Source organism: Bos javanicus, chromosome 10, assembly GCF_032452875.1.
Source record: "Bos javanicus breed banteng chromosome 10, ARS-OSU_banteng_1.0, whole genome shotgun sequence".
Taxonomy (NCBI): domain Eukaryota; kingdom Metazoa; phylum Chordata; class Mammalia; order Artiodactyla; family Bovidae; genus Bos; species Bos javanicus.
In genome coordinates this window covers 59,249,413-59,267,161 of record NC_083877.1, presented here as the reverse complement: position 1 = coordinate 59,267,161, position 17,749 = coordinate 59,249,413, and the positions used below count along the sequence as shown (strand labels likewise).

The 17,749-nt window shown below is 33.4% G+C and overlaps 1 protein-coding gene across 1 annotated transcript in view; it reads right to left on the bottom strand.

Moving 5' to 3' along the window:
* The window catches only part of TRPM7 (transient receptor potential cation channel subfamily M member 7), a 109,709-nt gene that overhangs the window by 22,203 nt on the left and 69,757 nt on the right, over positions 1-17,749 (bottom strand). The window contains exons 22-28 of the mRNA XM_061428779.1: positions 13,733-13,907; positions 10,142-10,268; positions 8,889-9,073; positions 7,872-8,004; positions 6,453-7,168; positions 4,398-4,465; positions 2,049-2,145 (exon numbers count right to left, since the gene is read on the bottom strand). Coding sequence (XP_061284763.1) covers positions 2,049-2,145; positions 4,398-4,465; positions 6,453-7,168; positions 7,872-8,004; positions 8,889-9,073; positions 10,142-10,268; positions 13,733-13,907 — 1,501 coding nt within the window. The remainder of the gene's footprint in view (positions 1-2,048; positions 2,146-4,397; positions 4,466-6,452; positions 7,169-7,871; positions 8,005-8,888; positions 9,074-10,141; positions 10,269-13,732; positions 13,908-17,749) is intronic.

Below are 17,749 nucleotides of genomic sequence, written 5' to 3'. Positions count from 1 at the left end.
GATTGGGGACAGGAGGAGAAGGGGACGACAGAGGATGAAATGGCTGGATGGCATCACTGACTCCATGGACGTGAGTCTGAGTGAACTCTGGGACTTGGTGATGGACAGGGAGGCCTGGTGTGCTGCGATTCATGGGGTTGCAAAGAGTCAGACACGACTGAGCGACTGAACTGAACTGAACGAAACACAAGCATTTCAAGGCATAATATAAAAATTTCCAAGGCTAAGTATCCTTTCCCTAACAGTGCTAAACATAAGAATTACACGAGGCCCGTGGGTCTCTTGACAGGATATCCAAATTATTCAGTTTTTCTGTGAATAGGCAACATGAAACAGAATAGTATAAAAAAAAAAACCCTGCTCTTTCTGTTTCCAAATTTCTTGTGTATCCTTCCAGATACTTTGTGTTTGTATATATACCCCTGCCTTTCCTTTTTTTTATTTAAACATAAATGCTAATCATATATCTTCAGACTTTTTTTTAAAATTAATTTACAGACTTTTTTTTGTTGGTGGTTTTTAAAAATATTTATTTGGCTGTGCCAGGTCTTAGTTGCAGCATGCAAACTCTTACTTGTGACATGTGTGATCTAGCTCCCTGATCAGGGATCAAACCCAGGCCCCCTCAATCAGGAGCATGGAGTCTTAACTACTGAATCACCAGGGAAGTCCCTGTTGTTGGATTTTGAACTTTAAGCTTGGAGATCTTTCAGTATCAATACACAGAAGATTCTTCTATTCTACTTGGATGCTACATTGAACTTCATACAAAGGACATACAATGATTTGTTTAACCAAACTACAATTAATGGACATTTGGCCTGATTTCAAATTCTTGCTATAATCCTAGCCCTTATCTTCTTTACTGGGAGGTCAATAGATACTGCCAAAAACTGAAACACGAGGATGTAAAACTACAGGCATTCTAATGTTAGTAATAATATCCAAGTTATCTGAAAATAAGAGTTTTATTTCTTCCCTCTCAATCCTTCTACCAATTTTTCTTCCTTTTCTTTCTTTGGCTAAAATGTTAAATAGAAATGATAAAAGCCAGAATCCTTTTTCCCTTCTGGGGCTTTTAATATTTCATTATGAAGTATGGTATCTGTGGTAAATTTTTGTTAAGATACCTTTTATTTAGATTAAGGAACTCCATTCTATTTTTAATCTGTTAAGAGTTTTTAATCATGAACGGATGTTGAATTTCATCAAAGTCAGCCTTTTTGCATCTATTAAGATGATCAGATAATTTTTTTTCCTTTAATTTGTTATCATCATGCCTTAATTATATTTGAATGTTAAACCCATTTGCACTCCTAGAGTAAACCTAAATTGAAGAGAAAGGAGAAATGATGGGGAGGGCGATATAGTAGTACTGCTTTTCTTAAGAAATCTTAAAAAGATTATATGTACCTAACTGAAAACTTAGGTAACAATAAACTTATATACATATAATATTGATAACTATGACTAAAAAAAAAGCATGATATGGAAACATCCCCAGGCCATTTGATTTTTAGATAAAAAACTAAAGGTTCAGGGCATGTACAGTATGCTACATTTTGTATTAAAAATGAGAGGCAGAAAAGACTTATTGTCATATATGATTATATAAGCATGAAACTCTAGAGGAAAAGCAAAAATAACAGTAGTTACGTATGGGGCTAAAGTGAGAAACTGACAACGATTTTCCAAGTGCTTGTGTGTATTTTAATTTTGAGTCAATAAATGTATTAGCTATTTTTAAAGATTAAATCAGAAAAACAAGTTGACTAAATGACTATACAGATTAAAACAGAGCAGATGCATTCGTAAAAGTTAAAATCAGCAGATTTGTAAAAAGTAAGTCTGCATTTCTTTTAGGACTAAACAATTGGTTAAAAAAGAAAAACTATTAGAATGTTAAGATTATGTTCTATTCAAGGTTGAGAGCAACAATGACGGACCAGAATCTTCATTTTCTGACTCCTGAAACATTCACTGCTCAGGTGTGTGACATACATAAAATATCTTTTATTTAATATAACTCACGTAGTCAAAACACTCACCTTGTTCTGAATGAAGAGGAATAGAAGTTTTGTGACACTCAGTAAATCCAGCGTGAGAACTCACATGTTTCAAAGTGTTTTCAGAAGGAATATCATTCTGCACAGGGTACACATACACAATTTTAAAACAATTTAACTAAATTTCAAATCACTGTTCTAAGTAGTATAAGAGTCTCTGGATGTATTTAGCTCAGTATGTTTTAATCTACCTGGACTCCAAAGAGTATATTACAAGTTACAATTATTTTCTTCAATATCAATCTCAAAAACTGCCATCAAAATAACCTACTTGCTTACTGTTCATAAATCCACCTGAATGAATCCTTTTCCATAGTAATACAAGTTCATAAAAAAGTTTGGGAAAAAAAAGGAAACAATTTGGAAAATAATAAAACATTATCAGTTAACCTAAAAAAGAAAAAAACTACTATTTTACACTAAAATTAAAAGTGATAACAATTTGGAAGGTAAAGGAGTGGAGGGGAAATTTATTTGGGGGATTTTCAGTAGCTTTCTTATTGATCTGTATAAGCGATTTGTATACCAAAGATTTATCTGATCATTATTTGTCAGATTTCTATTTTTTTAAGATTTATCTGTGCTTCATATTTTTAAGTACTCATCTCTCTATATCGTTCCCTTAATATTTGTTTAAAAAGCATTCCTGACTTACTGACTTAATATTTCTATTTTCTTAGGTTTTTTTATGATTTGAATTTTTACATTAAATCTGGAATTCATTGAGCTTATAAAGTGATATGAAACAGGTATTTCCAAATTTCCACCCAGTTGTCCAATTTGTGTGTTTACTGACGAAGCATTCCTTTTCTCATTGATTTCTAATTTTACCCTTACTAAATTCTAATTTGTAGAAGAGTTATTTCAGAGTCATTAAAATGTTTTACTAAATATTCATGTTTCAACTGTACCACCTGTATAGATATTTTAGTATCTAACAACTAATTCCCCCTCATTTTCTTTTTACCTATTCATTTTTCCAGATGAACTAATGAATTTCATTAAACTAATGAGGGTAAGCTGATAAATTCATTTTGTTTCTTTTTAACTATAAACAGGTCACACTATTATGACTTTAAAATATTTCTAAACCTCTACCACCCCTCAGAAACAATGGGTTTTAAAATATTACTACCAAAATAAACTATTACTTTCATTAACAAATTTAACATATCTCAAGAAAATTAAACTTTTCTACCTTTGATGCTTCACATTCTTCACATTACAGCTGATTTACTTAGCGAACAAAAAGTGTTAATCTTCCTTTTGTCACAAAGCAACTCTAATTTCCTTTCTGATTTTAGTTGCTTCTTTTGGAACCAGTTCTAGTTATTTTTTGTTTCTGTTTTGCTTAAATACTTTCCTTGATATACTCTTTGATGCAGTGACACATCAATTTTATAGAATCATGTTTGACAGAAATTCCAGTATGGGACTGAAGAGTGAACTTCAGGTATCTGTAAACTCTATACCTTAAAAGCAGAAACATATGTGCATTTTTTCCTGGAGTGGATCTAAAGTTTTTATTAGATTTTCAAAGGGATGTAACCCACAAATGTTTAAGAACTCAAAGTCTCTGACCAACATGAGCTAGAACTCATTATTCTATTAGCATAGTTCTTTTTCTCTAAGTAGGTTACTCAAAATTGTTAAACTGAAAACATAGCCACCACTTTTCTTGCCACTCAGAGAAACTTATTTCTTTTTGTTTTTAGCAGGAAGCTATCTGCACACTTAAAATTTTTCAGTATATTTTGGCTTTAAGCTCATTTAATAGGGTCACTGTTAAAAGGTGCAATCTGTGGGGAAACCCTAACATTTACCGTTTCCCACTAGGAAATGTCCATTTATCCTAAATGATTTCCCATATATAACAAGTACTTCATAACAGCAAAATGATGCCATCAGAGTGTAATGATAAATTCTTTCAACTGTTGCTGTAACACCTTGTTAAAGATATATTAAGAGCTCAATGAAGTATAAGTTAGAGAATAACAGCCTAAGTCAGGGTAACTACTACTAACAATCGAAGAGAAGCAGAAGTACTAAAAAAACATTTAGGAAGCAAAACCAGTTAGACCTGGCTGTTGATTGGAAGGGAGGAGTAAGAGTGCAAGTTTGCCCTCGTAAACTAGAATGCTGACATTATTAACAGAGGCAGGAAATACAGGAGGAAAAGAAATATGTCTGCTGAGCTTAACATATTTCAGATCATCATGATGATGGATGGTCTCTGCTAAAACTGTTTTTACTGAAAAACATGTTTAATTCTATTTTGAACTAAACCCCAAAACAACCAAATAAATTGCACTGCTGTAAGGATTTACTTACAGATAACATTTCTTTTATCTTGTTTGATGTTTCTTTAAACCTCTGTAAATCCATGCTATCTCTGTGTCCTTAAAAAGAGGAGGGAGAAATATTACAACAAAAAGTACTTGTTTATTTTGATCTATCAAAATAATCTGATTGCCTAGTCTATTCAAACACATGATTTACGTTATGTTGTAAGTAGTTTTGATGGCTCTGCCGTTTTCTGTAGCTTTCCTGATAGTGAAAATACTTGTTAAAAGTTGGAGAACATGAGCTGTTCAGTTTATAGTAACAGGATCCTAAGAGTCCTACAAGTGATATGAAGTGAATTGCTTAAAATTTAAAAGAAGAGGGGAACAATCATTATATTATCAGAGTGTGTGTGTGTGTGTGTGTGTCAGTCGCTCAGTCGTGTCTGACTCTCTGCGACTATAGTCTGCCAGGCTCCTCTGTCCACACAATTTTCAGGCAAGAACATTGAAGTGGGTTGCATTCCCTCCTCCAGGGGATCTTCCTGACCCAGGGATCAAACACGGGTCTCCCACACTGCAGGCAGATTTACCGTCTAAGTCACCAGGGAAGCTTTTATTATCAATAAAAAAGCATTATATATTAAGATGTTTATTATACATATGACACATGCATATTACATATACAGACATCAAACGTAAGGATATCTGTATCCATCCCAGTGGCAATATATTAACAAATAGACTAAAATGTGTTTTTTAAAAATGAAATGGGATATATTTAATGTAGGAAAAATCGTCTCTATAAACCACAGTCTAGCAATAAAGACCAGCATGCTCAGTACCTAGATAAATCATGGGGTTGGCCCTAATGTGGAGACTTCACATAGATGTAACATATTCTCTGAACAATCTCTATACATGTTCCATGACTAGGTAAATTCCTAGGCTGGGAAGCTACATACGGTGTTAAAAACAAGGCTAAGAAGCTACCTCATGGAAAAATTCAAACCCAAAGAGACAGAGGGCCTCCTTCAATCCTTGGAACACTCTGGTTATGCCCACAAACAACTCCAGTTGTTTTCTAAGAATTCTTTCTTAAATACTTTTTATCTTTAATAATCTAAGAGGAAGGCTGTTAGATATGTTATTCTACACATATCTGGGATCTGGTTAGCTCTGTAAAGCATCCTCTCTTCACCTTTTCCTTTCATGTGGCATAATGTCAACATTTAAATAACAAACCATTATCAAAAACAAAACAAATAAAGCCTTAAATATACAAATCAAAATATTACTTATTTCTTTCTTCTTGCCTTAACTGCCAAGTTTTTGAGCAGCCCCCTTTCCACTGGTACTTTACTTTCTCTCCTCCCATTCACACTATATTTCACTATAATCTGGCTTCTCCCTACATCACTTCCTTCACCAGAACAGTTTTCACCAAGGTCATTGATATGTTATCATTGCCAAAAGATATGTATTTTCAGTCCTCATTTTATTTCAGGTGAGGTATAAGACTGAATCATTCCTTTCTGAAATGCTCTCCTCTGGGTACATAAATGGGTTGGCCATAAATACTCATTTTTCAAGCAGAATCTTAGCTTTCCCTATAGTCCTAATGTAAATATAAGTAATATAACCTTTCATTCTCAAAGGTGTACTAGTTTGAATGAAAAACTATATGGTCATCCTATTTATAAAACACTGTTCTTTGCCAGTTACTTTTAGCCTCCTCTTTCCCTCAGTATTTGAAACTTACTTACACATCACTCTAGTTCTTTCAATGAAAGTTGATTATTAAGAGACTATCCTACATTGAAAAGAAAAGACAGAGTACAAATAAGTTTTCCACACAATCACTATCATAGTAAGTTGCACCAAAGAGGTTATGTGCTAATATAACTATTACAGCCCAATTCAACCTATTTCCCCTACTTCTGATTCCTTTAAAAACTTCAGGACTATACTCTATGAAAAGATAGTGCACTTTTCACACAATTACATAATTTTATTAATCAGCAATTTACTTTTATTTCTATGGTGATAATCGTAATTTTATAAAAATACTGTTGACGACAAATATCAGTTTTTCCAAACTTACCTACAAACGCTCCAAATTCTATGTTATCTCCCTCTGCAGCTTTGGAACAAACAGTTTCTTGATCTTTGGTTACAGTTTCCAAGTGGCCTTTACAACTTGGCTGAGATGGTGTACTAACAAAAAATTTGGTTGGTGGGGATGATAGATGTGGTATACTGTTAGATGAATTGCCTGGTTTTTGATTTTTACTAAACATTTTTAAGGTTTCTACTCCATGTATTCTCTGTCGCAGTTCTGGAGGAGAGACAGCACTTGGGAATAAGGCACTGGAAGAGGAACCAGCCTCTGGAAAATTGAATTCTTTTTTCTGGGGTATTACAGGTAAATCCTGACCAAATATGTTACACTGGGAATCTTTTTCATCTTTCATAAAAATATTACAAAGAAAAGGATTATTACTTTCAAGACCACCTTGAGGAAGAGAGGAACTAAGTGTATTTACAACACTGTGCTTTTTCCATACAGAAGGTCTTACAGGACCATCATCAATAAGGTTTTGAGCTAAGTGTTTGGAAATGCTCAATTCGCGTGTGATTTCATTGTGAACTTTGCTAGCTTCTGAAGCTTTCTGGGCAGTGAGTGTTTTTAATGTATCTACAGTCAGGGCTGAAAGATCTTGCAAATGGCCAATTTGAGAATCTAATGATTGTAACGATCTTTTAATATAGTTGACACGATCTCCAACTTCTTTAACCTGAATGCACATCTGTTCCACTCTGTAACAGAAACACAGGCATTTTACAAATGTTAAAAATTATTAGTTTAGAAATTATTTCTGTAATCTTAATAAATGATGTTGGTAAAAAGAAATTTTACATGCACTCAAACAAGGTAAAATATAAAATCTTGTACAATTATTCATTTATAACAAGGCATACCTTATGTTTAAGAAAAATCCTATTGCAATAAAAATACAAGATTTCAAAACACGCTTTTGTGCCACAGGCTATTTATTCCCACATCAGAGTAACACAAGAGTATTCAGCTACATATATTGAATATACATATTCTATATTCTACATATAATATAGAACTATTATTACCACTACTGTAACTACACAAACACCATATACTTTTAGAATGTAGCAAAGCTAATGGAAAGAAACACATGTTTTAAATAATTAAAGATATAATAATTAAGACATAATTATTTAAAATAATTAAACAGTAATTTTTCTCCACCAACTAGTAAAGAATATTAACTCTTTTCTGCCCCCTGTAACAAGGGTCCAAAAACATTAAGAGACTGACTGACTTACATGAAGTAAACAACTGATCTGTCTCCCAATATATAATGTAAAACCATTACTAAACTTACTTGTTTGACAAACACAAATTGCAAAATGACCATGTAAGAGAGACATAACTAACAGAACCCACTCTGACATAAAATCAGTTATAATTAAAGAGTTTCTGAACCTTTCAAAAGTGACACGAATTCTCTCTTCACTCCCAGAATGAAATTTGTCATCTTTTTCATTAAAATACATCTCAACACACTGCTCTTCAAAATCATGAAGTTTCTTTTGATCTTCTTCCGTTAAAAAAAGTTCTATGGAGGGAAAAGGAAAAAAAAAAACATAAAGACATCAAGATAAACTTTAGCTAAAGAGTTCATGAAAGTGAAAGTGAAGTCACTCAGTTGTGTCCAACTCTTTGTGACCCCATGGACTGTAGCCTACCAGACTCCTCTCTCCATGGGATTTTCCAGGCAATAGTACTGGAGTGGATTGCCATTTCCTTCTCCAGGGGATCTTCCCAACCCAGGGATTGAAACCAGGTCTCCCGCATTGTAGACAGACGCTTTACTGTCTGAGCCACCAGGGAAGTCCATAAGAGCTCATAAGATCATGTAAATCATCTGCAAATGTTTTCTTATTAAAAAACTTACTGTTTCTGAAGCCATACATAAGTCATTTCTACTTCTTTCTTCACTCACAGTGTGATGTCAGCAGAAAATGGTATTTCCCCCTTTTCTAATTTCCTTTTCCTGTGAAACACCCTTTCTCATCTGTCTCTCTCACCTCTCCCTCACCTCTCCCTCAGGCAGAAGATTTTAAACACTGAATTGGTAGAACAAAAGGTCACTGTAAAATTTTAGGCAGAGTTTGACTTCGTATCATGTAGTCTACAAAATATACTAAAAGTGTTATTCTTTATGTAGCAGTCAAAATGGTTTGTAAAACAGCAAGTGTTATGGTTTATATTAGCATTTTAAGAAAACTAAATTGAGATGCCATATCAAAAAGCAAGTTTAATACTAAATTTACTTTTAAAGATAACTATATTGCACTTAAAAATACTTTATGCTTAGGCAAATCCAAAAGCCTTTACAATAACATTAACCAATTAAGTCTTCTGATTAAAATCAATATTTATCTTTCAGTATAATACTGGCATGTGATAAAAACATTTGCCTTAATATACTTTACTTACTTGGTCCATCCGAAGTCTTATCTTTTTTTCTTCTTTTACATATGCAGCAAAAAAGAGAAACTATATGGCTGAGAATGATAAGTGGTGGAGGCAGAACTGGTTTCTCATGATAAGCCATAATGAAATGATAACGTTGGTACTTCCATACAATATTGGAAATTGCCTTCACTTGCAAATACACATTGCTTAAATAACAAAGAATAAACAAACTTAGGTAAGCACATTTTAAAGTTTGAAGTACTAAAATTTTACTGTAATTATGTTCTAAGCAAGGATTCAAAGAAGTATCCCAATATAAAAAAGACTAAAAGGCAAATGAAAAACTGGAAAAAACATACGCAGCAAAAACATAAACATATTGATATTGTTGAGGGTCTTAATTACAAACCAACATAAAATAGGCAGAAAATATGATTTTAAGCTTTTAAAATGGTATATAAATGACAAAAACAAAAGAAAATATTCAATCTGAAGTAACACACTAACTGCAAATAAAAATAAGACTCTTATGTGCTATAAAAAATAAGCAACCATCAAAAAGATAACACCTCCTATTAGCACAGATTTGGGGAAACAGGCAGATTTTGACTTACGTGCAAGAAGCCCAAAATATAAATATACTGAATAGTTCTACTTTCAGGAAAACACTCTAAGAAAATACATAAGGACTGATCAAAAATTTAACCACAATGTGGTCTTGGGGAAGAAAAAATTATAAATAATCAAATGCAGCAATAAAACATACTAGCTTAAAACTCATGATCTGTATCATGGAATACTAGCCAGCCATTAAAAAACTGGAGAGGAGTATTTATTAATGTAGGAAAAATTCATGTTCTGCTTACTTAAAAACAGTACACAAAACTATAAGAACATTGTTTTTGAAGGAAAAAAATGGTTCATATATGTTCATAAAAGATAAAGATGTACATCAAAATATTAAGAATGGGATTACTTACGAATTTTCTATTTGCCTTTCTGTTTTGTATACTGTACATGTGTTCTCTGACCATTGAGTAATAAATCCCAAATAAATATTTAATTTATAAAAGAATGGAATGCTGAAAGGTAGAGTCTCAAACTTAGAGCTGATGTGATTTTGAAAAAGCATGCTTTATTTATATTTGTCAGAAATAATTCTTAGTAGCTTAAGCCTCAATATAATCATATTTAAAATTTTGTATAGTTCCTTCAAAAAGAAAACTGTATATTAAATGATCTCATTACAATAAGCAGCTGAGTAAAATTCTTACTTGAAAAATGCAATGAGAAGATTGACCATAATGATATACTGTACAAAGAGGTAGACTGCTTGAAGAAATGGAGTCAACCATGTCCCAGGGCCACAGATATGAGAGATACTGGAATCATTTGCACAAACTTTAGAGACAAAGAAAAAAGAATTAAAACACAGTAATTTAGCAGTTAACTGCTTCTAGTCAGTATTAGATTATATTTGTTTGAAGGAAGTTTTGATTAAGTATAAATCTGTTTCACAGATTCTAGCAAAAGTTTCTGGGCAGGCAGCCATATAAACACAGAAGAATTTTGTGAGGGACGCAGGTACAATTTTACCACTCTATTCCACACAAGGAAGTGTATTTCCATATTATGTCTACCCTTCAAGGTAGGGTTTAGCCAGAGGAACATTAAGGAGAATAAAATTCTGAGATTCAGCCACACATTCTATAAGAAAAATAACTGAACCATAAAAGAGTATGATAAACTCATGGTACATTTACAAACATGTAGACTACTGAGTTTAGTTTATAATGCCACAAAACAGGGTTGAAGGAATGGTTAAAGGGTCTCCCAAATACACGATGATTAGATTTTAATTCCTTGCTTTTTATTGCCTCCACCTGGAATGTTTCTGAAGCTATAACATACCTGGATTAAGGAAGGGAAGAGCTTTAATACCCACCAGAGAGTTATGAGGAATAAGATAAAATAAATTCAAGTATGGCAAGGATTAAAATTAAATAATCATCAATTAGTGACAAGTTTTATACAAATATTTATAATACACTTAGCACCTGGTACTGTCTAAGCATTTTACTTAATTTGGCCTCATTTTGCAGCATGCAGGATCTTAGCTTCCTGACCAAGGATCGAACCTATCCCTTCTGCAGTGGAAGGGCTGTCTTAACTGGACTGCCAGGGAAGTGCTTGTATGCATTTTAAAAATATACACCACTGAAATTCTCATCATGGCTGTATCATTCCTTTCAAATAAATGGTTTTATGGGCAAACTGATGCATATAGTCCTTTCACTCTTAAAAAAATTTTCCAAACTATTTCTATTCTATTTGGATTAGTTTGATGAAGCAAATACCCAAGAAAGAGAATGCAGGAGACTAAAAAACTTTATCTAATGCTTTATAACTAAACTAGAACCACATCAGAAAAAGAACAGACAATAAAAACCTGGAAAAGAAACCAAAAAGGAAACCATTAAACACAAAATTTTACCAGGCTGGTAAAATCTGTTTTAATCAACATCTGGTAACAACTGGTGACCACTATGTTACCATCCCCTGTTCCAATCACCTATAAATAGGTGGGTAAAGAGCAACACAGGAATAGGGAGAGGGAGGAGTAAACTAAGACAGAAGAGAAAGAGCAAGACAGAACACAAGCAAACTAACAAAAATAAGATTCTGTAACTCAATGTGGAGGTCAGAAGAACATCCCTGAAAGTTTGCATTATCATCTATGTTCTCAAGTTGTCTTCTCATTCAGCTGCTCAGTTGTGTCTGACTCTTTGCAAAACCAGGGACTGCAGCATGCCAGGCTTCCCTGACCTTCACTACCTCCTGGAGTTGCTCAAACTCAAGCCCACTGAGTCAGTGATGCCATCCAACCATCTCATCCTGTAACCCCCTTTTCCTCCTGCCCTTAAACTTTCCCAGTATCAGGGTCTTTTACAATGAGTCAGCTTTTCACATCAGGTGGCCAAAGTATTGGAGTGTCAGCTTCAGCACCACTCCTTTCAATGAATATTCAGGGTTGATTTCCTTTAGAATTGACTGGTTCGATCTCCTTGCTGACCAAGGGACTCTCAAGAGTCTTCCCCAACACCACAAGTTGAAAGCATCAATTCTTCAGTGCTCAGCCTTCCTTAGGGTCCAACTCTCATACCTGTACATCAGTACTGGAAAAACGAGAGCTTTAACTACACAGACCTTTAACCTTTCTCTGCAAAGTGATGTTTCTGCTTTTCAATTCGCTGTCTAGGTTCATTATAGCTTTTCCTTCAAGAAGCAAGCATCCTTTAATTTCATGGCTGCAGTCACCGTCTGCAGAGATTTTGGAGCCCAAGAAAATAAAGTCTGTCACTGTTTCCATTGTTTCTCCATGTATTTGCCATGAAGTGATGGGACCAGATACCCTGATCTTAGTTTTTTGAGTGTTGAGTATTAAGCCAGCTTTTTCATTCTTCTCTTTCACCCTCATCAAGAGGTTCTTTAGTTCCTTTTAGCTTTCTGTCATTAGGGTGGTGTCATCTGCATATCTGAGGTTATTGATATTTCTCCCAGCAATCTTGATTACAGCTTTTGCTTCATCCAGCCTAGCATTTCGCATGATGTACTCTGCATATAAGTTAAATAAGCTGGGTGACAATATACAGCCTTGATGTATTCTTTTCCCAATCTTGAACCAGTCCATTGCTCCATGTCCAGTTCTAACTGTTGCTTCTTGACCTGCATACAGACTTCTCAGGAGGCAGGTAAAGTGGTCTGGTATTCCCATCTCTTTAAGAATTTTTCATTTTGTTGTGATCCACAGAGTCAAAGACTTTAGCATGGTCAATGAAACAAGATGTTTTTCTGGAATTCTGTTGCTTTTTCTATGACCCAACAGATGTTGGCAATTTGATTTCTAGTTCCTCTGCCTTTTCTAAATGCAGCTTGTACATCTGCAAGTTCTTGGTTCACATACTGTTGAAGCCGAGCTTGAAGGATTTGAGCATTATCTTGCAAGCATGACCTAAGTGCAACTGTGTGGTATTTTGAACTTTCTTTGGCCTTGCCCATCTTTGGGACTGGAATGAAAACTGATCTTTTCCAGTCTTGTGGCCACTGCTGAGTTTTCCAAATTTGCTGGCATATTAAGTGCAGCACTTTAAGAGCATCATCTTTTAGATTTGAAATAGCTCAGCTGGAATTTCATCACCTTCACTAGCTTTGTTCATAGTAATGCTTCCTAAGGCCCACTTGCCTCTTTAAAAGAACAGAATAACCTTATGCAGAGAATGTATTGAAAGGTGAATTTTAAAATTCAATAGTATATACTGACTGATACAATCAACTAATCAATTCCATTATGCTTGCCTTGTTTAGACATAGGTAACCTGAAGCCAATTTGAGCTAATGAGATAAAAATACAGGTTCAATAGGGAGCATCTTGGATATGAGACATTTTTCTCTGGAGAGAACTATGGAAAACAGTGTCTCTTTCCTCCCGCCACTAATTAGAGAGTCTTAAAATTGTAAAGGAAACCCTTTTTGAATCAGACACTGATTACAGAGCACTGGGATGAAAAAGAACAGGTGTCCTTAGCTATCAGGTAACCCATCACAAAGACACTCTAGCACTTTCTGTTATGTGAATTAATATATGTCCTTACTGTGTAAGCCAGTTTAGGCTAAATTCCATTATTTGCAACTAAAAAAAAAAAAATCTGAAATACTTTTTTCAATTAATGTTTATGTTTCTTCTGAGATTAATATATTGTGAGAAGGCTAAGGTTGTAACACCTTAATTTTTGAAAATACACAGTATTATTAAAATGCAATTCTGACTTTAACATAAGATAAATTCATACACATTAAATCCTTACCATCAATTTCATAGGCATAAACTTCACCAAAAATCATCCAGTATGGATGAAAAACTATATCTTTAGCAAGAGTCCAAGATGGTGCTTCACGAGGATAAAGTATTGCCTTTCTGGGAACACCAAAACTAAGTAATACAAGAGCCATAATCACTACAATGTAGAACATATTGGCCACCTGTTAAAAAATGAACACTGTTAAAATACATGGGGATTTATACACACAGATAATTCTTCATCTTAAAAAAGTTTCTAACATTCCAATAGATAGTTTGAATCTTTGAGTTTCTTTTTATTCCTAGCAGTAACATTCAGGAAATCTCATCACTATATAAGCCTGAACATAAAGGAAATTATATAAAAACTGATCTGTGACATCAGGCAACTCATAGGCATCTTCTATATACTGAACCATAACACAGGCTGAAACCGGAGTCTGCCTATCTCATGTCCATGAAGCCTTTTAAAGAAGTATAGACATAAGGGGCAGATGCAAGGAATCAATTTCCGTGAATGTTCTTCCATCCTGAACTCTATCATGGTGCTTTGTCTCCTGGGCTGTGAAACCTTCTAAGAGGTAAATACAACAACAAACTGAATTATCAGTATGTGTGTCTAAAAAAGAACTGATCCCCATATCTGGTTAAAAAACCCTTTTGCAAGTCAGATGGTTTGCAACTATTTAATTTCAACAAAATTAAAAAGAGCCTAACTGAGCTATCACACAATAAATCATTAAAAAACAATTTTTACTGCTAAATCACAATGTGAATTTTGACATCATTACTCAGGAATTCAAATAATTAAGTGAAATGTAATAAGAAAACTTTCATTTCTATCCACTTATTATATATACATGTATTCAGCAATTACATATAAAAAAGTGAATGTAGTCTCACTCTAGCAATATGTAGTAGTATTCATCCACAGAAAATAAGGGGAAAATCCCATTCAAGAAACTACATGTATAATAAATCTGTATTTTAATCTACTATGAACTAAAAATAATTGCAGTAATAAATCAACCTAAAGTAAGTTATTATAACATTTTCATATATGTTTTGAACAAGTATACAGTGAAAGTAGAAATGGAAGGTGAGACTGTGAAAAGTAAAGAGGACAGTAAATCTAGAATAGATGGAGAAATTATAAAACATTTACTTAAATATAATCATTTTGTCTTGATCCTTTAGCTTTAAAATTGTTAGATCTGCTAATAAATTTCCTTTTAAAATTAAGTCAGGGTCTCTGTAACTTGCAATCAAAGAATCCTAATACACTCTCCCAAGATGCAGTTTTTTTACTTATAAAATAGTTAAATAATATCTTAGTTGACCATTTAAGAGCACTACTAAGAGAATGTATGCATTCAATAAACAAAATCTTGGGATAAAAGATTTTAAAAGGCAAATAATTCATCAAAACGTTATTCATGGCAGTTGCTATAATTTGAAACCCAAATATATATCTGTAATTAAAGAAAATGCCCAGATCAAAACCCAAACCTGAAATATCCTAAAATTATACAAGGTGTATTGGCTGATGATTCAGAGGTCTCAGAACTTCATACCTGTTCATGTAAAGCCTATTTGACAATCTTAATTCCCCTGCTTTTCCTGGAAATACCACTACTTCATGAAATAATGCAAAATGATGAATAGTAAGTACTCCTTTAATGTAACAAATAGTAAACTAGTAATTTTTAACTGGGGAGAGCTGGATACACTCTCCTAGAGGGAAAAAGTATAGTGTGAAAAAGCAAATATAATAATAAAACTTTATATTCAAAAACTGTAAAAATTCTGTTTTCATAATTTAAAGCAATGCAGGTAATCCTGTATTGGATTACTTAGAAGGGTCACTTAGAAGATAAATTTAATATAGAAAACCAATCTTCCAAGATTAAGGAAAAGGGTTTCAAAAATTCTAGGAACAGATTTTTATAAAGGGGTAGATATTTTAAAAGAATTGAGAAAAAGCATAATATATAAGCCCATTTGTGAAATTTAACACAAATAAACACATGTATTCATATACACGTCTTTTTTTCCCTATATATCTCCTGAAGAATGGAAAGGTTTACTTCAAATTGTTAACACTGAATATCTCTGGAGGGTAGTCTGTCTGCTCTTGCTAAAATTTTGAATAGTAATTTTAGAACAAGGAAAGAAGTTACTTTCACAAAAGCAACAGAAGCATAACAAAGTTTATACCCTAAAATCTGAAAGCTATTTATGGCAGGAGTAGGCCCAATACATTTTAGATTTTTTCAGTTCAATGCATAAAGATTGCACATTAAATCTGACATCTATATTTAAAAAACAGAATCTGCCAGTTGGTTAAGCCTATGAGAAAGAGCAAAATAGTGGGCATATTATATCAGGAAAAGATTAGACGTTCTGGTTATAAACTTTAAAAATAGTCTGGATCAGTAAAGAGAGGAAGAAAGAGTTATCTAAAGATATAAACCATGACGGTATTTGTTTAAAGGGACAAGATTAGTGCGGTGAGTTGGAGTTGCACATAATCCTTGCAAGACTTTTTCAGACTGACCCTCTGGTTAAAAATCATCATAACAACCTGACTTACCTGCTTTCAAATCCACACACTGAAAAGTAACTTCAAAATGATAAGGAAAGACAGAAAAGTGTCACCGTACTTCTTTTATGGTAAAGAAAAATCAAAATTTAGGGGGAAAATTCTTCAATGGTTTCCCTGTATTTTTCTTCTCTAAAGTCCTACTTTTCAATGTTCTATATACTTGAAGCTATGCCCTCTCTTCTATCCAATGTGCTAACAAACTGTACCTTATCATAAAAGAAGTTCCAGACAGGCTGCTCCTTTTTATTCCCATCTATCTCAAGCTTTCGAAGATTAGTTCACATTTCATTGCTTTATAAGAAAAACCTCTATAGACTTTTCTCTTTCCATGAATCCCTATATCCCCTACTCATTAACTTAATCAATCAACCACATTGATAGTTTACTAATATCTCATATTTCCTAAAATCCCTTATGTAGGACAGGCCCCTCAAGCTAGATTATGTAACTGTTAAAAATAATGACAGGACTCATAAAGTCAAAAAAGAAAAATGTGATTTCACAAAGTTCAGGGACAATATCCCTAATACCTTTGCACTGTCTTGCATAGCAGTGAGAATATAATGAACACTAAAAACTACTTGTTGAATTTTTACTGTTTTTTAAATGCATAATCTGTTAAGGATATAAAAATCAGAGAAAAAAATCTTAAGAACCAACCTTTTAAAGTACAATTAATGTTCACTATTTTTACATTGTTTTTTTACTATTTGAAATGGCTTTATCCATCCAAACAACAAATATTTAGTAAGGAGATTCTATGTGACAGGGACTGTGATAAGCACTATAGATCAACACCAAAGTTCCTACTCCAATGAATTTAAAGTCTAGAGGAGAATGTAAATAACCCAATAAAAATGTAGTTTAAAATAAAGTTAGACACAGATAAATATTCTAAAAGGAAGAACATGGGTGCCATAAAATTATACAGATAATAAACTTCATCCAGTTGAAAAAGACAAAAAATTCTCTCTGAAAAAAAATCATGTTAAGAGTCAAGATCTGAAGAATAAAACTAATTACTCAAAAATCCTAAGGATATGAGTGTAGATGAGTATGACCATTTTACACAGGAAAAAAAAAAAAAGAGCTATTCTTGGTTCTCTGGTAGGGGCTCTGTTAAAGAAAAATGACAAAGGCACGTGTGACTAGAGCACAGGAAAGAGGTCAAAAACGGTAAGGGTAAGTAAGGTTCAGAAAGAAAGCAAGGAGATGTTACTACTGGTGGAAACTAAAGAGTACACACAATTGCTCTTATTTCTTACAACTGCATGTAAATCTGTAATTATTTCAAAATTTAAAGGGAGGGAAGGAGGGGAGAGAGATAGGAAGAAAGGAAGGAAACCAACAGTCAAACTGGGCAGAGCTTATGTGTTTCATTAAGTACACTGATTCTAGGAGTAATGGAAAACCATCAAA